Raw genomic sequence first — 26,726 nt, forward strand, 5'->3', positions numbered from 1 at the left:
AGGAGGTTGCCTGAGGAACTGTTTCTGTCCTGCCTGACTCAGAGCACTATTGTGAGCAGTGCCATACTCTGGATATCAGGTTGGAAGCCACTATCAGTAGTGGTGAGTGCCTGCGGAGCAAGGGAGCTGCAGAAGATGGCAGATCTGTGGGTACCTGGGGCAAGAAATTACAGGCAGAGAGATACAACAGAACAGCTAAGGCTCCAAGAGGAAGCAGGGGTAAGAACTTAGAGAAATTAAGACATTTAAAAGCAGCCATGTATATGGGAGAACTGGAACAAAAGCACACGCACAGGCCAAGGAAGATGCACACCAAAAAAGGTTTGAGAAGACCCTGAGACAAATCTGAGATTTTTAAAGCACCAAATAATTAAGCACAATAAATTATAAGCCCTTGAAAAAAATTAAAATTCATAAAACCATATCAATAATAAATAAGTTCAAAAGTAAGCAGAAAAGGAAGAACTCCTACTTCCAGTAGAATGTAGAAAGCTGAATACTAAATGTAGAGTGAGTGCTAGAGTTGGAAAACGATCATTTTGCAACCATCATGGTAAAGAGTGGATCAGGTGAGAATCATCAATAGATGCTAAGCCCAGGAGAAATGTTGATGAGGAGCAGGATATTTGCACAATCCTAGAGTATCTCCCTATACATTGCTTATTAGTTGCAAGGGAAATATAAAATAAAGTTATTAAACTTAGGAGAAACTGGACAACATCTTGACAGGATATAACATCACCTATGAAAGAAAGATGAACATTATGTGTCCCTAGATGTGATATCCCCAAAAGAACACAAGATCACCTATGTAATACTCTGACTGAGAAAGCATAACATCAAGCTAACCATGAGGAAATATAAGAAATGCAAAACAGAATGCTCTACCTTTTAAAAAAGGTTGGAAGGGACTGTATTCTTCAAATATGTCAATAACATAAAAGTCAGAAAGGCTATGAAACATTCCAACTAAAATAGGTTAAAGGAACAAAAATTAAATGCAATTCCTGAGCTTACCCTGGAGCTTGTATTGCAAATGTTAAAAAGAAAATTATGAGAGCACATGGGTATTCCTTCTATTATTTTTTTTACAATTTTTATAAATTTGAAATTCTTTCCAATAAAAGAAAAAAGGCAGCCAGACATATTACACATAGAGGAACAAAGAATTACAATAGATTTCTTATCAGAAACTCTACAAGCAGAAGGCAATGGAATGATGTCTTTATAGTGCTGAAACAAAAAACTATCAACTTAGAATCCTAAATCCAATAAAAATTCTCTTTCAAAAAAGAAGATAAATTAAAGACTTTTTTCAGATAAATAAGAACTGAGAGAAAGTGTTTCCAGTAAACTTGAACTTTAAGACATCTTACAGGAAGTTGTTTATATAGAGAAATAAAATCAATGACAATTAGACAAAGGATAGGAGGGAAGAAACAGATGATCTATTGTAAGGTTCTTATACATAAAGTGGGGTAATATTGTTTGAAGGTGATAAATTAAAGACATATATTGTAAACCTGAGAGCATTTACTTAAAAAATAAAACAAACAGGTGTAGCTAATAAGCCAATAGTGTGAATAAAATGAAATTAAAAAAAAAATCCTCAATGCAAAAACATGGTAGGAAAAAAAGAATGAAGAAAAAAATGGGACCAAAAAAATTGCAAAATGGTAGATTTAAACCCATCCATAGCTATAATTACATTAAGAAGTAAATGGTCTGGGGCTGGCACCGTGGCCGAGTGGTTGAGTTTGTGTGCTCTGCTTCAGCGGCCCAGGGTTTCACCGGTTCGGATCCTAGGCAAGAACATGGCACCGCTCATCAAGCCATGCTGAGGTGGCATCCCACATGCCACAACTGGAAGGACCCACAACTGAAAATATACAACTATGTACCAGGGGGCTTTGGGGAGAAAAAGGAAAAATAAAATTAAAAAAAAAGTAAATAGTCTAATCACTCTAGTTAAAAGGCAGAGATGTCAGACCAGATTTAAAAAAACAAAATTCAACTATATGCTGCCTTTAAGAAACTTATTTTGAATATACAGATATAAATATGCTGAAAGTAAAAGGATGGAAAAAGATATACAATTTAAATAATAATCAAAAGAAAGCTGGAATGGCTATATTAACATCAGAAAAAGTAGATCTCAGAACAAGGACTCTTGTCAGGAATAGAGAGGGACATTTCATAATTATAAAAAGATCGACTCATCAAGAAGATATGAAAACACTAAGCAGAACTGAAAAGAAAAATAGATGAATCCACAATTATAATTGGAGATTTCAACAGTCCTTTCTCAGTAATTAACAGAACAAGTAGACAGAAAATCAGTATGGATATAGAATACATAAAGGTCACAAATGACCAGATGATATATATATAACATTTATAAAACAATCAACCCCAAAACATCAGAATACACATCTTTTTCAAATGTACATAGAACATTTGCCAAAACAGACCAAATTCTGGAACCAAAAAACAGGTATAAATGCATTTAAAAGAACTAGAATCATATAGAGTATGTTATCTGACCAAAATAATTAAATTAGAAATCAGTAACAAAAAGAGATCTGGAAAATCCCCAAATGTAGGAAAGTAAACAACATACTTGTAAATAATATATGGGTCAAATAAGAAATCATCAGGCTTATGATGCATGTGAACCTACAATTATCTTAAAACAAAAAGCTGAATTAAAACGCTAAAAAAAAAATCACAAGGGAAATAAGAAAATATTTTGAACTAAATGAAAATGAAAGTACACATATTAAGTTTGAGGGGATACAGTTAAAGTAATGTGTAGAGGATAATTAACACCTCTAAGCACTTCTAGAAAAGAAAAGTCTCATATCAATGATGTAAGCTGCTACCTTAAGAAGCCAAAAACACGAAGAGGAAATTAAACTCATAGCTATGCATAAGAAATGCAATAATAAAAATAAAAGCAGAAATCAATGAAATAGAAAATGGATGAAAAATCAGAGAAAAATCAATGCAACCAAAAGCTGCTTTTTTTCCTAAAGGACCAATATGACTGATAAACCTCTAGTTAGACAGATCAGGAATAAAACAGAAAAGGCACAAATTATCAAAATCAGCAATGCAATAGGGGATATCAATACAGAACTTACAGACATTAAAAAAATAACATCATAAGCACCTTTATTCCAATAAAATTCAAAAACTTAAGTTGAAATGCACAAATTCCTTGAAAGACACATAATACCAAAGCACCCTCAAGAAGAAGTAGGAAATCTAAATAGTCCTAATTTGACTAAAGAAATTGAATTCATAATATAAAACTTTCTCAGAAAACTTCAAATCAAGGTGGCTTCACTGGCGAATTCTACTAAACATTTGAGGAAGAAATAATACCTACACAAACCTACACAAACTCAGAAAATAAAGAAGGGAACACTTCCCAACTCATTTTACTCATGAGGTTTTGAATCAGATGGTCAGTATTACCCTAATATAAAAACCAGATGAAGACATCACAAGAAAACTAAAACCAACACTTCTCAAGAACATAGACATAAAACTCCTTAACAAGCTCTAGTAAGTCAAATCTAGTAACATATAAAATGATAATACATCAAAACCAAGCAAGGTTATCTAAGGACCAAGAATGGTTTAACATTAAAAAACCAATTAATGTAATAAAGCACATTTACACTTTGAAGGAAAAAATACATAAATCTTATACATATTGAAAAGGTATTTGACAAAGTTTAACAGTCATGATTTTTAAAAAAATTATAAGCAAACTAGGAACAGAATGGAATTGCCTCAAACAGATAGAGGGCATCAGTGAAAAACCTACAGCTTACATCAAACTTAATAAAAGACTGAATACTTTCCCCCTATGATCAAGAATAAGGAAAGAATGTCCCCTCTCACCTTTTTTATTCAACACTATATTGGAGGTCCTAGCCAATGTAATAAAGCAAGAAAAAGAAACAACTGGCACACATATCGGAATGGAAGAAATAAAACCATCTTTATTCACAGATGAAATGATTATATACATAGAAAGTCTAAGGAAACTACAAAAGAATTTGTTATGGGCTGAACTGTGTGCCCCCCAAATTCCTATGTCAAAGTCCTAAGCCCCACTAACTCAGAATGTGACTGAATTGCACACAGGGTCTTTAAAGAAAGAGGTCAAATAGGTGGGCCCTAATCCAGTATGTCTGGTGTCCTTATAAAAAGAGAAGACTAGGACACAGACACACACATAGGGAAGACCATGTGATGATACTTGAAGAAGACAGCTATCTACAAGCCAAGGAGAGAGGCCTTAGAAGAAACCAAGCCTGTTAACACCTACATCTTGAACTTCTAGTCTCCAGAATTGTGAGAAAATAAATTTTTATTGTTTAATCCACCCAGTCTGTGGTACTTTGTTATAGCAGCCCTGGCAAACTAATACACAATTACTAGGACTAATAAGTGATTAAGCAAGGTCACGGGATAAAAGATCAATAAACAAAAGTCAACTATATTTCTATAAAGTAACAATGCACAACTGAAAGCTGAAATTAAAAGATACAATCCCCAAACAAGAAAAACTTAGGGCAATTTTAATACAAGCAGGATACAATTAGAAAATGAAATATTAAAAAGCAGTTTCATTTACAACAACATCAAAAAACAAACAAAAAACAAAAAACAAAACCAAAAAACAAAAATAAAATTTAACAAGCTATATGAGCACCCTGTATATAGAAAACTATAAGACATTATCAAGAGAAATTAGGGGCCAGCCCTGTGGCCGAGTGGTTAAGTTCATGTGCTCTGCTTTGGCGGCCCAGAGTTTTGCTAGTTCGAATCCTGGGCGCAGAGATGGCACCGCTCATTGAGCCATGCTGAGGCAGCATCCCACATGGCACAACTAAAAGGACCCACAACTAAAAGTACACAACTATGTACCGGGGGGCTTTGGAGAGAAAAAGGAAAAATAAAATCTTTAAAAAAAAAAGAAATTAAAGAAGATCTAAACAACAAATATATACTAAGTTTATAGACTAGAGGACTCAATACTGTCAACATGTTAATTCTCTCCAAACTGATCTACAGGTTCAACACAATTCTAATCAAATATCTCAGCAGGCATTTTTGTATCAATTAACAAGATAAATTCTAAAATTTATATGGAAATACAAAAGACTATGAATAGACAAAACAATCTTGAAAAAGAAGAAAGTTGGAGAACTTACACCATCTGTCAGATGACGACTTATAAAGATATAGTAACCAAGACTGGAGAGTGTTGGTGCAAGAACAGACATATAGACAGAGGCACAGGACAGAGTTCAGAAATAGATCCAGACATATAAGGTCATTTGATTTCTGACAAAGGTATCAGGATCATTCAATGGGAAAAGGATAACCTTTTCAACAAACAGTGCTTGAACAACTAGACATCTATTTGGGAAAAAATGAATCTCAATCCTTACCTCTCACCATACATAAATATTAACTCAAAATGAAGCATTGACCTAAACATGAAAGCTATAATATTAAACATAGTTTTATAGTTTGTAGTAGAATACTTTGACATCTTAGAGTAGCCAGAGATTTTTAGAGACAACACAAAAAGCATACACCACAAAAAAATTGGACTCCATCAAATTAAAAATTCCTGCTTTTTAAAAAACACTAAGAGGGGCTGGCCTGGTGTCATAGTGGTTAAGTTCACACACTCCACTTCAGGGGTCCAGGTTTGCCGGTTTGGATCCTGGGCACATACCGAGCACTGCTCATCAATCCATACTGAGGCAGCGTCCCACATAGAAAAACTAGAAGAACCTGCAACTAGGATATACAACTATGTATTGAGGAGCTTTGGAGAAGAAAAGAAAAACACACTAAGAAAACGAAAGGAAAAACCACAGACTGGGAAAAAATAGACATATCTGATAAAGGACATGTTTCTACAACATATAAGAACTCTTACAATTTATTAGTAAGAAATAAACACAACACTTAAAAATAGGCAAACGTACAATTAAAAATGGTTAAAATGGTAAATTTTATGCTACGTACTTTACTACAAGAAAAAAATAAAGAGAAAAGTTAAAGCCCCAGCACCACCACCAAGAATGGACAAAAGATTTGAATAGACACCTCATAAAGGCACATACACAAATAGCCAGAAAGCACATGAAAAGATGCTCAGCAGGATTAGCCATCAGGAAAACATATATTAAAACCACAAGATACCACAGCATGCCCACCAGAGAAGCCAAAATCAAAGTGAGACAGACACCAACAAATGTTGGCAAGAATGTGGAGCAACCTAAGCTGTCATATGTTATTTGCAGTTGGAGAAGCACAACCACTTTGGGAATAGTTCTGACAGTTTCCTATAAAACTAAACATATGTCTGCACTTGATCCATCAGTTATACTCCTAAGTATATGCCCAAGAGGAATAAAAACACATACTTAACACAAAGATTTCTGCACAAATGATTATAATAACTTTATTTATAATAGCGAAAGACTAGAAATCACCCAAACATCCATCAACAGTTGAATGGATAAACAAATTTTGGTACATTTTGCAAAGGAACACTACTCAGCAACAAAAAGACATGAACTACTGAAACACACACTAACACGAATGACTCTCAAAAATACTATGCTAAACAAAAAAAAAAGCCACACAGATGACTATATACTGTATAATTCCATTTGTATAAAATTCCAGTAAGGAGAAATCTAATAGTAACAGGCAGCAGACAAGTGATTGCCTGGAATCACTGGCAGGAGATGAGATGGCAGGAACAGGGAGTGACTGCAAAGAGGTATGAGGGAACTTTCTGGGGTGGTAGAAACATTCTATACCTTGTTTGTGACGGTTGTTACACTGCTGTATATGTTTGTCAAAACTCATCAAAGCATACTCTTAAAACGGGTGCATTACATTATATGTAAGTTATAACTGAACAAAGTTGATTTTTAAAATAAAATGGAAAAACCCTATCAAAAATTTAAAGTTTACATTCCCTTAACCCACAAATTCTACTTCAAAGAATTTATCCCCAAATGTATCTCAAAGAAACCATCAGCCAATGACATACAGATGCATGTACAAAAATGTCCATTACAGCATTATTTAAGAGATATAATTTCCTTTACTGTTCCATCAATAGAGGATTGATTAAATAAGTTAGGGTACATTCATAGAACAGAATACTTCACAGCAATTAAAAACAGTAATTAGATTTATATGTATTGACCTGAAATATGTTGTTAAATCAAAAAGCTAGTTACAAAACAGTATGTATAACATTTTATTTTAATAAATGTATATAACAAATATACATGTAAATTCAAAAAATTTATAAGCCAACTTTATACAAAGAGCTGTCACCTTTTCCCTATAAGCAAGTGAATGTTGAGACCATTCCTATTTTAGAGATGAAGAAATTCTATCAGAGAGCTCAAATGAGCTTCAGAGAAATCAAAACAAGACTGAATGACAGTCTTTCAGGAAAACAACTGCTATCTCAATGAACAGGTATATGTTCTTCAAAGTTCACAGAAGGGAACTCGCCTAAGTTGGGGTAATAAATTCAGAGCACTACTGGAAAATGCTCACAGGCTTCTACAGCCATCTGCCTACCGTTGTGACATCAGAATGAAATTCACTAAAAATTTCTTCCATATAACAGGTAGATAATGGTCCCTTACTTATTTACTCTTTTATGCTACGCCTATCTCCCTGCTGTTATCAGGACCTGATTTAAAAGCAGGAAGAAGGCAATATCAGTATGGAGTCTCCCTGAAAGCAGGAAGGAAGTACTTGGGACTGATTAAGGCCAGCATGACATTCATAGCAGCCAATCTCACTCCGGCAGTTAAAGTAATCATTCCAATATTTGTTCCCTGTCAGGCCATGTCAGGAGCCAAAAGAAAAGTGAGAAAACATACAGAGAGAGAGAGAGAAAAAAAAAAGGCTAATTTATTACAATCTGCTTGTCCCATACCAGGTGTTTGTAACATTTCAAAAATTAAATAATCACTGAGCTTCAATAAGTTGGTATTTACAAGGTAAAATAACTTCAAAACTTACCAGCCCCCACCCAAAAAAACTTTACCAGCCCATACTGAAAAGTCAGTGTTCCAGATCTTCTCCTACCCACCCTCCACCCTCCAATCCACTGAGAATGAAATCAGCTTGCTACAAAATGTTACGGGGAAAAAAGATATTCTGATGGTTTACTAACAATAATGAGTAATATTCCGATAGTTAACTCATTTTATATATTTTATATAGTATTTGAGTATCTGACTTACAGATGTGATGTTCAAGCACATAAATGCCAAGTTATAATGTCAATTAAAAATGGGTTATACAGGGGCCATCCTGGTGGCCGAGTGGTTAAGTTTGCATACTCTGTTTTGGCAGCCCAGGGTTTTGCTGGTTCAGATCCTGGGCACGGACCTAGCACTGTTCCTCAAGCCATGCTGAGGCGGCGTCCCACATAGCAGAACTAGAAGGACCCACAACTAGAATATACAACTATGTACCGGGGAGCTTTGGGGAGAAGAAGGAAAATAAAAATAATAATAATAGAAATGGGTTATACAATTCTATACTATCTACTCATATTTGCCCAGTCTGAATCTACTCACCTTCAGAGCCTCCTTCTTAAATAGTCAATTTTAGCAATTCTTACCCCCTGCCCCACAAAAGTACTTGGATTCTGATAAACATATGGCAAGCAATAGGACATACTGGAGTATACGAGGAAGCCATTTGGTGTAAAACTAATTCGGCCTGACCTTTTTCCAAAAGGGCTGACCACTGAGCATGCATTGTGTATTTGCTTTAAGCGTATACTGTGTCCCAAAGACAAGAATAAATGCCCTTAAGATACAGGTGCAACTTCCCCTACCCTGGCATTTCCTTAAGGATGAGCATCTCTCCCTAGGCTAGTGAGTGACTGCTGTCCTCACCCTGTGACCACCCAGCTGGAGACAACAGACCTGCTACCTGCTGTGTGAATCACTGTGCTGACAGGGCAATCTCATGACTGTTGTAAAAGGGACATTCCAATCACATGTGATACATGCTCTTTGATAGTATACAACCACTCTGTACAACTCACTTCTTTGGTGCCCTTCCTTCCTTGGGAAAGGAAGGCCCTGGGCTAGTCCTCAGATCTGGCTCATAATAAACTCACCCCAATTTTGATCTACAGTTCGTTTATAGATTATTTGCGTTGACAATTCTAATACTTTTATATCTTCATATCTTATCATCACACTCTAACACCTACGACCCAGCTTGAGTAATATGGACAGGACAGGAAAAAGGAAAAGGGAAGAGAAAAAGAGGAAGGATCTTGTAAAACTTTCCACCCAAATCATTTTCACTGACTTTGCCCACAACTATCAAAGACAGCCCTTATCTACTCTTAATACTCCAAGTAATACTAATAACTTTAACCTAACCAGCCATAAAAATAGCAGGAGTAGCAGCTACCACTTATTAAATGCTTATTATGTATCAAGCACCATACTGAGTACTTTACGTTATCTCATTTAATCCTCGCTGCAACTCTACAGAGCAATCTGTAAAGATCTGGAGATGCTCACCTGCCCAAGTCTACAGGGATCAAGGAACCCAGAATCAGACCTAGGTCCATCTATTTCAAGAGCCAAAGATATTAACCACTGTTATATTTTATTCCACATACTTTTATTCCTCTTTACTACAAGATTGAGAAAAAACAGCATGGACATCTATATGCAAAAACAAGAACTTTGAGGGGCCGGCCCCATGGGTGAGCAGTTAAGTTTGCGTGCTCTGCTTCGGTGGCCCAGGGTTTCACTGGTTCGGATCCTAGGCGGGGACACAGCAGTGCTCATCAGGCCACGGTGAGGTGGCATCCCACATGCTACAACTAGAAGGACCCACAACTAACAATATACAACTATGTACTGGGGGGATTTGGGGAGAAAAAGCAGAAAAAAAAAGAAGATTGGCAACAGTTGTTAGCTCAGGTGCCAATCTTTAAAAAAAAAAAAGAACTCTGACCCAAATTTCACACTTTATACAAAATTAACTGGATCATAAATCTAAATATAAAAAAGCAGAACTGGGGCTGGCCCCATGGCCGAGTGGTTAAGTTCGCGCGCTCCACTGCAGGCAGCCCAGTGTTTCATTGGTTCGAATCCTGGACGCGGACACGGCACTGCTCATCAAACCACGCTGAGGCAGCGTCCCCCATGCCACAACTAGAAGGACCCACAATGAAGAATATACAACTATGTACTGGGGGGCTTTGGGGAGAAAAAGGAAAAAAATAAAACCTTTAAAAAAAAAAAAAAAGGCAGAACTATAAAAATTCTAAGAGATGGCCAGCCCCACTGGCCTAGTGGTCAAGTTCAGCATGTTCCACTTTGGCAGCCTGGGTTCGCTTCTCGGATGCAGACCTACACCACTCTGTTAGCAACCGTGCTGTGCTGTCAGCCCACATATTAAAAAATAAAGGAAGATTGACATGGATGTTAGCTCAGGTCGAATCTTCCTCAGCAAAAAAAAAGAATAATTCTAAGAGAAAATCTTTGTAACTTGGGGTTAGGCAAAGAATTCTTACATACAACATCAAAAGTACAATCTGTAGGGGCTGGCCCCGTGGCCGAGTGGTTAAGTTTGCGCACTCCGCTGCAGGCAGCCCAGTGTTTCATTGGTTCGAATCCTGGGCGCGGACATGGCACTGCTCATCAGACCACACTGAGGCAGCGTCCCACATGCCACAACTAGAAGAACCCACAACGAAGAATACGCAACTATGTACCGGGGGGCTTTGAGGAGAAAAAGGAAAAAAAAAAAAAAGTACAATCTGTAGAACAAAAATTAATAAATTGGACTTCAAAAATTTAAAACCAGGGCTGGCCCCGTGGCCGAGTGGTTAAGTTCGTGCGCTCTGCTGCAGGCAGCCCAGTGTTTCGTTGGTTCGAATCCTGGGCACGGACATGGCACCGCTCATCAAGCCATGCTGAGGCAGTGTCCCACATGCCACAACTAGAAGGACCCACAGTGAAGAATATACAACTATGTACTGGGGAGCTTTGGGGAGAAAAAGGAAAAAAATAAACTCTTTAAAAAAAAAATCAAAATACCTTTAAAAAAAAAATTTAAAACCTTTGCTCTGCAAGAGACATTGACAAGAGAATAAGACGACAACCTGGGAGAAAATATTTACAAATCACATATCCTTGAAAGGACTTGTTATATATTAAAGAACTCTCAAAACTCCACAGTAAGAAAACAATCAATTTTTAAATGGACAAAAGATGTGGACACCTCACCAAAGAAGATATAAGGATGGCAAAAAAAAACCACAGATGAAGATGTGGATCATCATTAGCCATTAGAGAACTGAAAATTAAAACCAGAATAAGATATCACTACACACCTATTAGAGTGGCTAAAATAAAAATGCCAACACCACCAAATGCTGGCAAGGATGCAGAGCAACTGGAATTCTCTTATGTTTCTGGTGGAAATGTAAAATGGTACAGGCACTCTGAAAAACAGTTTGGCAGTTTCTTATAAAGTTAATATACACCCACCACATATTTCACCAATCCCACCAGTGGGTATTTACTTTAAAGAGATGGAAATTAGGTTCACATAAAATTTAACATGCACACCTTTATAGCAATTCTACTCATAATTGCCCCAAACTGGAAACAACCCAAATGTCCTCCAACAGGTGGATGGATAAACAAACTCTGGTGTGTGTATATACTGGAATACTATTCAGCAATAAAAAGAAACGACTGATGCACACAACAAAGGCATTATGCTGAGTGAAAAAAGTCAGTCTCAAAAGGTTACATACCGTTGATTCCATTTATATGACATTCTCAGAAAGACTAAACTAGTCGAGAAGAGATCAGTGATTGCCAGCGGTTGGGGTAGGAAAGAGATAACTATAGAGGGACAGCATGGGGGAGTTTCTTGAGTGGTAGAATTGTTCTGCATTCTGATTGTGGTAAGTGTTTACACAAGTCTACATGTGTTAAAATTCAGAGAATGTACACCCAAAAAGTTCATTTTACTGTACAATTTTTAAGGTAAAATAAAAAATTTTTAATTCTCCTGGGGATAACTGGTTAACTAAATAGCACTTTAAAAAAAAAGTTACAAGGGCTAGCCCAGAGGCATAGTGGTTAAGTTCACAAACTCTACTTCAGTGGCCCAGGGTTGGACGGTTCAGATCCCAGGCATGGACCTATGCACTGCTTATCAAGCCATGCCATGGCAGGTATCCCACATATAAAATAGAGGAAGATAGGCACAAATGTTAGCTAAGGGCCAATCTTCCTCAGCAAAAGGAGGAGGATTGGACGCGGATGTTAGCTCAGGGCTAATCTTCCTCAAAAAATAAATAAGTAAAATAAAGTTACAGTCCAAAATTACAGAATGTTATAAACCTTTATGATTTCAAAAAACTAATGTGAGAAATTAAAAAACAGACTATAGAGGGAAGAAAATCATCCTATTATAAATAAAAATAAAATACCTGATAATTTAGTATTATAAATTAGAGGAAAATTGAGAATAATTTACTGGATGGCATTGTGGAAACTCGTTAACAATTTGGAAACTATACAGTTATTTGCCAATCTTACCATGTAAACCAAACAAATTCTGAAATAACTGAACCATTAAAAAAAAAGTTACTCTCACCACTGACTGTGCATATATCAAAATACACTCCAAATAAACTAAAAAGTTAAACGTAAATTATGAAGTAGTATTGATCATCTTAATATATACGAAGCTTTATAAATAAATTAAAAAATAAGCACTCAGAGAAAAATCAGCCAAGACATGAAGAAACAAGAGTTAAAGATATGAAAAAGTCTTAGCACACCGATAATCAAATAAACGAGCAGTAAAGCAATGAGCTAGATTTTTTTGTCACTTGAATTACAAAAAAACTTAAAAGGATAACATCCAATATTGGCAAGGGTAGGAAAAGAAACTTAAAGAAACATGTAATTTGGACGGCAGGAAGAGGACATGAACGTCATGGTGGAGTGAGCTTGCCCGGGACTCTCTCCCCTCCAACACACCACAAAAAGGAGCAACAATATTCCAACGAAAAATATCCTAATAGCACAGGAATCCTCAGAGACCCACAGCAGCCAAACAGTGGAGGGTGGAGAGGCTGGAGCCTCCCTCGGAGGAGCTGGAACGGGGTAAGAGAGATCTTCACTCCCTCCCCTAAAGTCTGGGATCGCTGCCATGGGAGGCTCCATAAGGGAGGGAGTTGGGGAGGGGCCTCACGTCCACAGGATCACCCAGGACTCCCACAGCCTTGCAGCCCAGACGGAAGCCCTCTAACGGGGGAAAGCTTTCACGTGGGGTGACCTCAGCAAGCCAAGACCCCAGGAGAGCAGGCAGTGAGAGTTGATCTGGAAACTGGGTCTGCGAGCAAGGGAAAGTACACCCCCCCCCCCCCCCCCCCCCGCAACGTGCAGGCCACCTCGGCTGAAGGCAGAGGGCTCAGAATACGTGGCTCTTGACCCCCATCTAGTGGTGACGGGCTGTAACTGCAACCGAATAATAGCACTATGGGCAAAAACCGTTCTAGCATCAAACAATTCACAAGAACTCAAGACCAGAGGGAAAACAAGCACCCAGAATTATTCCCTGAGGACACAGAAATAAGTAAATGAAACGACAGTGAATTCAGAATAGCTATAGTCAAAAAACTCAATGAGGTAAAGGAAAATATAGAGAAACAAGTCAACGAGTTCTGGAGTTACTTCACAAAAGAGACTGAAACTATAAAGAAGAATCAATCAGAAATACTAGAGATGAAAAATACAATGGAAGAAATAAAACATAATACAGAATCCCTGAATGCCCATGTGGACGCCATAGAGGAGCAAATCAGCATAATCAAAATAGGCTGAATGGCTCCAGACAGAGGAAAAGAGAGAATTAAGAACAAAAAGGAATGAAGAAAATCTCTGAGAAATAGCCGACTCAATGAGGAAATGCAATGTAAGAATAACTGGTATCCCCAAGGGTGACGAAAAGGAGAATGGAGCAGAAAGTGCGCTCAAAGGAATAATAGCAGAGAACCTCCCAAATCTAGAGAATGAGAGAGAAATATGCGTGCAGGAAGCTTTCAGGTCTCCTAGATATCTCAATGTAAAAAGACCAACTGCAAGGCATATAGTAGTAAAACTGGCAAAAGTGAATGAAAAAGAAAGAATACTCAGGGCAGCAAGGCAGAAGAAAATAACCTACAAAGGAACCCCTATCAGACTTTCAGCGGATTTCTCTGCAGAAACCTTACAAGCTAGGAGAGAATGGAATGACACAGTCAAAACTTTAAAAGATAACAATCTTCAGCCAAGATACTCTATCCAGCAAAAACATCCTTCAGATATGAGAGCGAAATTAAATCTTTCCCAAACAAAAACTAAGGGACTTCATAGCCACGAGACCCTCCCCATACAAGAAATCCTCAAGAAGGCCCTCATACCTGAAACAAGAAAAAAAGGGAGAAAGGGGTCACAAAACACAGAGTAAGGAGACAAATAGATAGAATCAGAATAGGATAGCAAATATATAATTATAGCATTAGGATAAAGGGAAGGAAAACACCAAAAACAAAGACAATCTTATCACTGCAACCACAAACTCACAACACAAGTTGGAATAAGAGATGACAATAACTTAGGAGGGAAGGAGGAAAGGGACTGAATCAGTTTAGGCTAAGGAAATAAGAGGCCACCAGAAAGTGGACTATGTTATAAACGAGATTCTGAATACAAGCTTCAGGGTAGCCACTAACCTTAAAAACGGAACAGAGACACAAAAAATAAGTAATGAAATAAGAAACAGGAGATGTCAATGGGTAGGCAAAAACACACAGGACAAGAAACAAAGGTAATGAAGGAAAACCAGAAAATGAGTGACAGAATGACAGCATTAAGCCCTCATGCATCAATAATCACCCTCAATGTAAATGGATTGAGCTCTCCAATAAAAAGACACAGAGTGGCAAGATGGATTAAAGACCAAGATCCAACAATCTGTTGCCTCCAGGAAACACACCTCAGCTCCAACGACAAACACAGGCTCAGAGTGAAGGGGTGGAAGACGGTAATCCAAGCTAATGGCAAACAAAACAAAGCAGGTGTCACAATACTTATATCAGACAAAATAGAGTTCAAGAAAAGGCAGGTAAAGAGAGACATAGAGGGTCAGTATAAAATGATCAAAGGAACACTACATCAGGAAGAAATAACACCTATAAATATCTATGCATTCAACACAGGAGCACCACAGTTCAAAAAGTAACTATTAAAAAACGCAAAAGAAGATACTAAAAATAACACAATACTCGTAGGGGACCTCAACACCCCACTCACATCATTGGACAGATCATCCAGACAGAATATCAACAAGGAAACGGTGGAATTAAATGAAAAGCTGAAACAGTTGGACTTAATAGACATATATAGAATACTCCATCCAAAACAGCAGAATACACATTCTTCTCAAGCGCACATGGAACATTGTCAAGGATAGACCATATGTTGGGAAATAAGGCAAGCCTCTATAAATTTAAAAAAATTGAAATAATAACAAGCATCTTCTCCCATCATAATGCTATAAAGCTAGAAATTAATTACAAGAAAAAAGCTGAGAAAGGGACAAAGATGTGGAGACTAAACAATATGCTATTGAACAAGCAATAGATCACTGAAGAAAATAAAGAAGAAATCAAAAAATATCTGGAGACAAATGAAAATGATAACATGTCATACCAACTCCTATGGGATGCAGCAAAAGCTGTATTAAGAGGGAAATTCATCGCATTACAAGCAACATTAACAAACAAGAAAAATTCTAAATAAGCAACCTCAAATTATGCCTAACTGAATTAGAGAAAGAAGAACAAAGCCCAAAGTCAGTAGAAGGAGAGAAATAATAAAAATCAGAGCAGAAATAAATGCTAGTGAAACAAAAAAGGCAGCAGAAAGGATCAATGAAACAAAGAGCTGGTTCTTTGAGAAGATAAACAAAATTGACAAACCCCTGGCCAGACTTACAAAGAAAAAAAGAAAGAAAGCTCAAATCAACAAAATCAGAAATGAAAGAGGAGAAATAACAGACTCCACAGAAACACAACAGATTATAAGAGAATACTACGAAAAACTATATGCTGGGGCTGGCCCCGTGGCCGAGTGGTTAAGTTCGCGCACTCCGCTGCAGGTGGCCCAGTGTTTCATCGGTTCGAATCCTGGGCAAGGATATGGCACCGCTCATCGAGTCATGCTGAGGCGGCATACCACATGCCACAACTAGAAGGACCCACAACTAAGAATATACAACTATGTAGCGGGGGGCTTTGGGGAGAAAAAGGAAAAAATCAAATCTTTAAAAAAAAAAAAGAAAAACTATATGCCAACAAAATGAATAACCTAGAGGAAATGGATAAATTCTTAGACTCTTACAATCTCCCAAAGCTAAGTCAAGAAGAAGCAGACAGTCTGAACAGACCAATCACAAGGAAGGAGATTGAAACAGCAATCAAAAGCATCCCAAAGAATAAAACTCCAGGACCAGACGGCTTTCCTGGGGAATTCTACCAAACTTTCAAAAAGGATTTAATACCTATACTTTTCAAGTTATTCCAAAAAATTAGGGAAGATGGAACACTTCCGAACACATTCTACGAGGCCAATATCATGCTGATACCAAAGCCTGACGAGGACAGCACAAAAAAGGAGAACGACAGGTCAATATCGCTGATGAACATAGATGCAAAAATCCTCAACAAAATTTTGGCAACCCAAATTCAGCAATATATCAAAAGGATCATACATCATGATCAAGTGGGACTCATACCAGGGACACAGGGATGATTCAACATCTGCAAATCAATCAACATAATACACCACATCAACAAATTGAGGAATAAAAACCACATGATCATCTCAATAGATGCAGAGAAAGCATTTGACAAGATCCAACAGCCATTTATGATAAAAACTCTGAACAAAATGGGGACAGAAGGAAATTACCTCAACATAATAAAGGCCATATATGACAAACACACAGCCAACATCATACTCAATGGGCAAAAGCTGAGTGCCATCCCCATGAAAACAGGAATGAGACAAGGATGCCCTCTATCACCATTCTTATTCAACATACTACTGGAGGTTTTGGCCAGAGAAATTAGGCAAGAGAAAGGAATAAAAGGAATCCAAATAGGGAGGGAAGAAGTGAAACTCTCGCTATTTGCAGATGACATGGTCTCATATATAGAAAACCCCAAAGAATCCACTGGAAAACTTTTAGAAATAATCAACAACCACAGCAAAATTGCATGATATAAGATCAACTTACATAAATCAGTAGCATTGCTATACTCTCATAACGAACTAAGAGAAAAAGAACTCAAAAACACAATACCATTCACGATTGCAACAACAAGAATAAAATACCTCAGGGTGAATTTAACTAAGGAAGTGAAGGACCTACACAACGAAAACTACAAGGCTTTCCTGAAAGAAATGGATGAGGACATAAAAAGATGGAAAGACATTCTATGTACATAAATCAGAAGAATAAACATAGTTAAAATTTCCATACTACCTAAAGCAATCTACAGATTGAACGCAATCCCAATCAGAATCCCAATGACATTCTTTACAGAAATAGAACAAAGAATCCTAAAATTCATATGAGGCAACAAAAAACCCCAAATTGCCAAAGCAATCCTGAGAAAAACGAACACAGCTGGAGGCATCACAATGCCTAACTTCAAAACATACTACAAAGCTACAGTAATCAAAACAGCATGGTACTGGTACAAAAAGAGGTACACAGATCAATGGAACTGAATTAGAAGCCCAGAAATAAAACCACACATCTATGGACAGCTAATCTTCAACAAAGGAGCTGAGGGCATACAATGGAGGAAAGAAAGTCTTTTCAACAAACGCTGCTGGGAAAACTGGAAAGCCACATGTAAAAGAATGAAAACCAATCATTCTTTTTCACCATTCACAAAAATAAACTCTAAATGGATCAAAGACCTAAAGGTAAGACCTGAAACCATAAGACTTCTAGAGGAAAATGTAGGCAGTACACTCTTTGACATCAGTATTAAAAGGATCTTTTCAGACACCATGTCTTCTCAGACAAGGGAAACAATAGAAAGAATAAACAAATGGGACTTCATCAGACTAAAGAGCTTCTTCAAGGCAAAGGAAAACAGGATTGAAACAAAAAACTCACTAATTGGGAAAAAACATTTGCAAAGCATATATCTGACAAAGGGTTAATCTCCATAATATATAAAGAACTCACACAACTCAACAACAAAAAATCAAACCACCTGATCAAAAAATGGGCAGGAGACATGAACAGACATTTCTCCAAAGAAGATATACGGATGGCCAATAGGCACATGAAAAGATGTTCACCATCACTGATCATCAGGAAAATGCAAATCAAAACAACACTAAGATATCACCTTACACCATTACAATGGCAAAAATAACCAAGACAAAAAGTAACAAGTGTTGGAGAGGTTGTGGAGAAAAAGGATCCCTCATACACTGGTGGTGGAAGTGCAAACTGGTGCAGGACTATGGAAAACAGTATGCAGATTTCTCATAAAATTAAAAATAGAAATACCACATGACCCAGCTATCCCATTACTGGGTATCTATCCAAAGAACTTGAAGTCGGCAATTCCAAAAGTCCCATGCACCCCTATGTTCATCACAGCATTATTTACAATAGCCAAGGCATGGAAGCAACCTAAGTGCCCATCAATTGACGACTGGATAAAGAAGATATGGTATATATATACAATGGAATATTACTCAGCCATAAAAAAGAATAAAATCGTCCCATTCACAACAACATGGATGGACCCTGAGGGAATTATGTTAAGTGAAATAAGCCAGATAGAGAAAGACAATCTCTGTATGACTCCACTCATAGGAGGAATTTAAACATGTGGACAAAGAGAACAAATTAGTGGCTACCAGGGGGAAAAGGGGGTGGGCACAAAGGGTGAAGGGGTGCACCTACAACACGACTGACAAACAATAATGTACAACTGAAATTTCACAAGACTGTAAACTATCATAAACTAAATTTTAAAAAAAAAACCTATAGTTTGGATTATATGTTATAACATTTCCTGAAGGTACTTTGGATATATATATCAAAAACCTCAAACACACACGTACTCTTACTTCCAAGAACTTACTGAGTAAGAAACTAATTATAGTGCAAAAAAACATATGTAGAAGAATATTCATAACATCATTAATTATAATAATGAAAACATAGAAATGACAAAAAAAGATTAAAAAATTATACATCCACATAATTGAATAGTAAGTAGCCATTAAAAATTAAGTCATCGGAAGACATGAACAGACATTTCTCCAAAGAAGATATGCAGATGGCCAATAAGCACATGAAAAGATGCTCATCATCGCTGATCATCAGGGAAATGCAAATCAAACCTACACTAAGATATCACCTTACACCCATTAGAATGACAAAAATATCTAAAACTAATAGTAACAAATGTTGGAGAGGTTGTGGAGAAAACGGAACCCTCATACACTGCTGGTGGGAATGCAAACTGGTGAAGCCACTATGGAAAACAGTATGGAGATTCCTCAAAAAATTAAAAATAGAACTACCATATGACCCGGCTATCCCACTCCTGGGTATCTACCCAAAGAACTTGAAGTCAGCAATTCCAAAAGTCCCATGCACCCCAATGTTCATTGCAGCACTATTTACAATAGCCAAGACATGGAAGCAACCTAAGTGCCCATCAACAGATGATTGGATAAAGAAGATGTGGTATATATATACAATGGAATATTACTCAGCCGTAAAAAAAAACCAAAAAAAATGTCCCATTTGCAACAACATGGATGGACCTTGAGAGAATTATGCTAAGTGAAATAAGCCAGCTAGAGAAGGACAATCTGTGTATGATTCCACTCATATGAGGAATTTAAACATGTGGACAAAGAGAAGAGATTAGTGGCTACTAGGGGAAAGGTGGGGTGGGGGGTGCGCACAAAGGGTGAAGGGGTGCACCTACAACACGACTGACAAACAATAATGTGCAACGGAAATTTCACAAGATTGTAACTTACCATTATCTCAATAAAAAATTTTTTAAAAAATTAAGTCATCTGAACAGTTAATGAAACCAGACTGTTATTTTAGTCATCACTGCTCTAATTTCCTTCCTGGCCTCCAAAGCAAAGGTAAAAGACTTAGGTTTTTGTTCAATGACAAAACTATGATCATGGTATAATGCTAAATTTCAAAGAAAGCAGGATATAAAACCATATACAAGTCATATTTTATTTTTTAAATGTATGTGTGTGTACACACACACACACACAAATAAGCCACATTATCATCTCTCAGTGGTGAGATGATGGGTGACTTTTTATTAATCTTTTCTATATTTTCTAAATTTTCTATAATGCACATATATCACTTTCATAAACCTTGTTAAAAATCACTAAGTATTTCTTTAAATCACCTAAAATTATAGCCAAAAGGAGTTTTAAAATTTGTTTTCTAATGAAAATTATCTGGTATTATCCTAGTCACAAGCATTTCACTGTTACATAAGTATGACAATTCTGTATGCAAATTTGTCTTTTACTTACTAACCCCAAGTAAGCCATGACTACCCAGAGGCAGCAGATCTACAAATAATGGCATCTCATTAACACTGCCACCTGCAAGGTGCAGAATAGTGTGTATATTAGAATGATCCTTTTATGTCTCGAAACTTTTAAAGAATATTTCAGTAATATATAGAGACTTATGTCAATTCAGAATTAAAAGACACCATCACAAATGACTACCTATTTTGGTGGGAGAAGAGATTTGTATCTACTGTTTGAATTATGAACCATTTTTGTACACTTCACTTTTCTCTTTAACTTTTTGTTTTGCTTGCTGCTTACCATGGAGCATTTCTCCAGTACCTCTTCCTGGAATTTCAGGAATCGCTCCTGAACCTCAACTTCATTGAGGAAAAAGGCAAGGAAGTGAGTGAAGGGCTGCTTTCTTCTAAAAGTGAGCAAAAGAACATCAATCCGAGTTCGGGCTGAAATTACTCCACTTCGATGCTGGCCAGTGATTACTGCAAGCAAAAAAAAAAAAAAGAGTTAACAAGCTCAAGGATCATCAAGTGCTTGTAAGATAGGGACCTCTTAACACTATCACCTCCGGAGAGCTAAAACAGTCCTGAACGTGTACATAATTCTAAACAAGGGACAGTACCAAGGGTAAGAAAGTGATAAATTCAATCTAAGCAGAATAAGATCGAAAAACAGAATATCCTTAAGACCAGCTGATGAAGCAGAAAAACTAGTTCAAAAGCTACAAAGCAAACCTTCATACCTTGCTGGGGTAGGAATGTAAAATGGTGCAGCTGCTATGGAAAAGTCTGAGAGCTCCTTAAAGAGTTAAAAAGAGAATTATCATATGACCCAACAATTCCACTCCTAGATAGAAACCCAAAAGAAATAAAAACAGGGGCCGGCCCCATGGCCGAGAGGTTAAGTTCGTGCACTCCGCCTTGGCTGCCCAAGGTTTCGCCGGTTCAAATCCTGGACGCGGACATGGCACCACTCATCAAGTCACGCTGAGGCAGCATCCCACATGCCACAACTAGAAGGGCTCACAACCAAAAATACACAACTATGTACCAGGGGGCTTTGGGGAGAAAAAGGAGAAACAAAATCTTAAAAATAAATAAATAAATAAAAAGAAATAAAAACAGGTGTTCAAAAAAACTTGTACACAAATGCTCATAGCAGCTCCAGTCACAACACCAAAAGGTGGGAACAACAGACGTCCATCAACTGATAAACAGATAAATTATAGTATCTCCATACAATGGAATTCTATTCAGCCAAAAAAAGGAATGAAATACTGATACATGCAAAAAATACAGATGAATCTTGAAAACATTATGCTAAGGGAAAGATGCCAGACACAAAAAGCCACATGCTGTATGTTTCCATTTATAGGAAATATCCAGAACTGGCAAATTCACAGAGACAGAAAGCAGATTAGTGGCAGCCAAGGGCTAGGGGTAGGGAGGAACGAGGAGCAACTGCTCAATGGGTACATGGTTTCCTTTTAAGGTGATAAAAATGTTCTGTTATAAGCCAATATGACCTCAATAAAGTAATTTTTAAAAAATGTTCTGGAACTAGATAGTAGTGATGGTTGTACAACATTGTAAATGTATTAAATGCCACTGAATTCAACACTTCAAAATGGTCAAAATGGTGAATTTTATGTTGTGTATATTTTACCACAATAAAAGAAAAAGAACACATAGAAATTCAAATAGCAATAAAAATTAAAAGCAAAAAATTGGAATTTTGTGTCATGTGAATTTTAGCTTAATTTTAAAAAATCTTGTGGCTGAAGTTATTAGTGATTCACTATAGTAAAAGAGCAAAGGCGAGTCTACTACAATGTATACAATCCTATCCTGCAGGTAGGAAAAGAGAAACAAAGTAAAAACGTTCATCTATGTCTACATTGTAGGTATGGATACCACATCCATGTTTTGGTATAATTTGGCCTTCTTTGATCTGAACTGTCTTTATGTATATATAAATGACAGTAGGGGGAAAAAGCCACAAAGCATAGACCACTGTTTCCAAAAAGAAAACCATTTACGGATTACACAATCTCTGTTTTAAGTAGAGATTAAACTTCTAGGTTCCATAACTGGTAGGGTTTGGCTCAAAACAGAGACTAAGGAAAGGTGCTAAAGATGTGAACAATGAACAAAACTGGCGCTTCACAGACTATTTATTAAAGAGTAAAGGACAGACTTCTGAATATGCTATAAAATATTGAAGTATTAAGTGTAATAGCAGTAAAATGTGCTATATACTTTCAAGACCACAAAGCTTGTGCCCTCCAGGCAACTGCAGAAGTTAAAGAAATACTTCCATTTATTTGTCCTAATACTTTCCATTAAAGCACTTGATATTTTCCCTAAGAACAACCTTTCTATTTCTTAATAAGAATCAAGGTATCATACCCATTTTGTTGTAGAGAAATGATGGAAATTTCTAGGAAAAGAAGTAAATTGTGAATGAATTAATTAACAGAAAGCCTGAGAACTGTTTGCCTTTTGCCTAAGTAAACAGGTGACATAAATAATAACCTAAAAATGTAAGAAATAGAGATATGATGTTTTCTAATGACATTATTTATATTATCAGATAGAATACTTTAAGAATCCAAAAGACTCAAAGGCCCAGTGAAGGGAAGTATCCATAGCAGGCACTCAAGTACTATGCTAGAGAAGTACTGATACAGGAGGGTTCAAAGGCAAACTGGGACAAAATTAAAGGAAAGCAGAAATTATAATTATCTCTGCCAAGGATCAAAAACATGATAAGAAACTAAAAGAAAAAGGGGTAGAGGCAAGGGAAGCTTAAAACTCATATTTATGTTTTATATCTGTAAAAGTTTGGTACAAAATGTTAAATCTGTTCTTTCTCATTCATAGGTGGTTTGGTAGAGAATAAGACTAATAAGATGTTTTCATTTTTGTAACACAGAAAACTGAAAGGGGCACATGAAAGGTGCTCAGATAGAAGGATTTCCACAAAAGATTCAAAGCTGATTAAACAATGACTAAACAGCAAATATGATGAGTTTAGAAATATTCTACAACTACAAATACCTGAGACCAGAATTTACGTGGCATGGGTCTAAGGACTATAACAAGGAATATGTAGGAAGAATATAATTAAAGGCATTGATGTTAAACTTTAAAAAACCAATTCCCTAACTACAATGATGATATTATTATTTTTTTTATTGAGTTAATGATAGGTTACAATGTTGTGAAATTTCAGTTGTACCTAAATGTTTGTCATTCGTGTTGTAGGTGCACCCCTTCACCCTTTCTGCCCACCCCCCACCCCACCTTTCCCCTGGTAGCCACTAAACTGTTCTCTTAGTCCACATTTTTAAATTCCTCATATGAGTGGAGTCACACACAGATTATCCTTCTCTAGCTGGCTTATTTCACTTAACATAATTCCCTCAAGATCCATCCATGTTATTGCAAATGGAATGATTTTGTTCTGTTTTACAGCTGAGTAGTATTCCATTGTATATATGTACCACATCTTCTTTATCCATTCGTCTGTTGATGGGCACTTAGGTTGCTTCCATGTCTTGGCTATTGTAAATAATGCTGCAATGAACATTGGGGTACCTAGGACTTTTGGAATTGCTGACTTCAAGCACTTTGGATAGATACCCAGTAGTGGGATGGCTGGATCGTATGGTAGTTCTATTTTTAATTTTTTGAGGAATCTCCATACTGTTTTCCATAGTGGCTTCACCAGTTTGCATTCCCACCAGCAGTGTATGAGGGTTCCTTTTCCTCCACAACCTCTCCAACATTTGTTACTATTAGTTTTAGATATTTTTGTCATTCTAATGGGTGTAAGGTGATATCTTAGTGTAGGTTTGATTTGCATTTCCCTGATGATCAGCGATGATGAGCATCTTTTCATGTGCCTATTGGCCATCCGTACATCTACAATGACGATATTATTTTAAAAGCATCTTCTTCTATCCCTTTACCTAAGACTCCAAAACAGACTAGACCAGGTCCTTGACTAGAGGACAAATCAAAACCTACTAGATCAGGCCGGTGCGGTGGCACAGCGGTCAAGTTCACACGTTCCACTTCAGCAGCCCGAGGCTTGCTGGTTTGGGTCCCGGGTGCGCACATGGCATCGCTTGGCAAGCTATGCTGTGGGAGGCGTCCCACATATAAAGTACAGGAAGATGGGCAGGGATGTTAGCTCAGGGCCAGGCTTCCTCAGCAAAAAGAGGAGGATTGGCAGCAGATGTTAGCTCAGGGCTAATCTTCCTCAAAAAAAACAAAAGAAAACCTACTAGATCACTTCCTTCTCTAGTCTGTCTAATTTAGGAGAGGCAAAAGAAAATGAATAAATGACAGCAAATACCACACCAATGCAACTGCAGTCTTGATTTCACATCACAACTGAATTTACTCTAACCAATAAATTTGATTTTCCTATATCCTTTCTTCCCTACAAGACCAATAAGCCGGTTTATTCTCTTGTTTTTCAATTAAATTAGTTCCAATAAATTCCTACTTTTAACGATTAGACACACTTGTTTTTCACACTGAAATATTTGTACTTTCTAAGTCAAAATGGAATTTACAACCTGCTTACCCTTTTCTAGATGAACTTTGGAATGACTCTAGCATCTTAAAATGGCTAAGGTCTCCACATTTATACCATGTTATAATTTTTACTGCAATAAAAATTTTTATGTTACTATCTGGATAGAAAACATGGGGAAGATATTCAACTGTTAATAGTGATTATGTCTGAGATTCATATTACAAGAGACTTCCCTTTATACTTTATATAATTTCTGCAAGCTTTCATTTTTTGAAACATGTATTAATTTTACAATCAGAAAAAACTAGATAAAGAAATAACCTTTAATACAATCATAAAATTACTTCAATATTTGTAACTTGAACTTTAAAACTTAAGGAAAGACCCAAGTTTTTGTATCTGTAATTCTAATGAACTGAATTTTTTTTTTTTTTTCCCTTTTTCTTCCCAAAGCCCCCAGTACATAGTTGTATATTCTTCGTTGTGGGTCCTTCTAGTTGTGGCATGTGGGACACTGCCTCAGCGTGGCTTGATGATCAGTGCCATGTCCGCACCCAGGATTTGAACCAAGAAAACACTGGGCCGCCTGCAGTGGAGCGTGCGAACTTAACCACTTGGCCATGGGGCCAGCCCCCGAATATTTATTTTAATGAAAATCTTTTAAAAATGTCATCAAAGTTCGTATGCTAGAGTTTGCTGAAGCTATCAAAGGGCTGGGGAAAACTCTAACACTTTGCTGTCCAATATAGGAGCTCACATGCAGCTAGTTAAATTCAAAGTAAAATGAATTAGAACTAAACAGAATTGAAAGTTCAGTTCCTCAGCACACTAGACACATTTCGAGTCTTCACAGTCACACGTGGCTAGTGGCTCCTGTACTGGATGGTGCAGATATGGAACATTCCCATCATGACAGCACTGCTCTAAAGTCAACTGCTACTTATCTGTCACAGTGATTATTCTCACACAGGGCAAAAGGAGAAGAGAACTTGTAATTTTTTTCTCCAAAAACTTAATACAATCTATGGGTGTTCATGGAAAATGAATTATTGCAAGCTGCTGCACTTATCTGACTTTGAAAAAGCCCTATCGTTTTAGAGTAAGTTTTTAAAAATTTTATCCCTATAGTGCCCCTCATTCAAAGCCATGTTACAACACAAGTCTGTGCCCCTGGCTCATACCAATGCTTGGGACAATCACTTTCTAACTTGTATTTATATTGCTATACTATTTTTTCTCACCTGAGCAGTTATTCGAAACAGGTTACTTTAATCATTACTCTCAGAATTTTCTTTCCAGTCTACAAAGCAAGCTAAGAACAAGAGAACATTTATGGAAAGGGCTGAACTTTATTTCAAATTTGCTGATCTCATTGATTTTCTCTAATTCTAACTTGAAACAATTCACCAACTCCAATTCAAGCTACTAAAGCATAAA

The 26,726-nt window shown here is 36.9% G+C and overlaps 1 protein-coding gene across 2 annotated transcripts in view; it reads right to left on the bottom strand.

Annotated features, from left to right (window-relative positions):
* Positions 1-26,726, bottom strand: part of ASCC1 (activating signal cointegrator 1 complex subunit 1) — a 113,695-nt gene that overhangs the window by 78,074 nt on the left and 8,895 nt on the right. For both annotated transcript variants that reach the window (XM_001503779.7, XM_014733195.3), the window contains exon 5: positions 21,045-21,223. In XM_001503779.7, the coding sequence (XP_001503829.1) occupies positions 21,045-21,223 (179 nt within the window). The remainder of the gene's footprint in view (positions 1-21,044; positions 21,224-26,726) is intronic.

This window comes from Equus caballus, chromosome 1, assembly GCF_041296265.1.
Source record: "Equus caballus isolate H_3958 breed thoroughbred chromosome 1, TB-T2T, whole genome shotgun sequence".
NCBI classification, from domain to species: domain Eukaryota; kingdom Metazoa; phylum Chordata; class Mammalia; order Perissodactyla; family Equidae; genus Equus; species Equus caballus.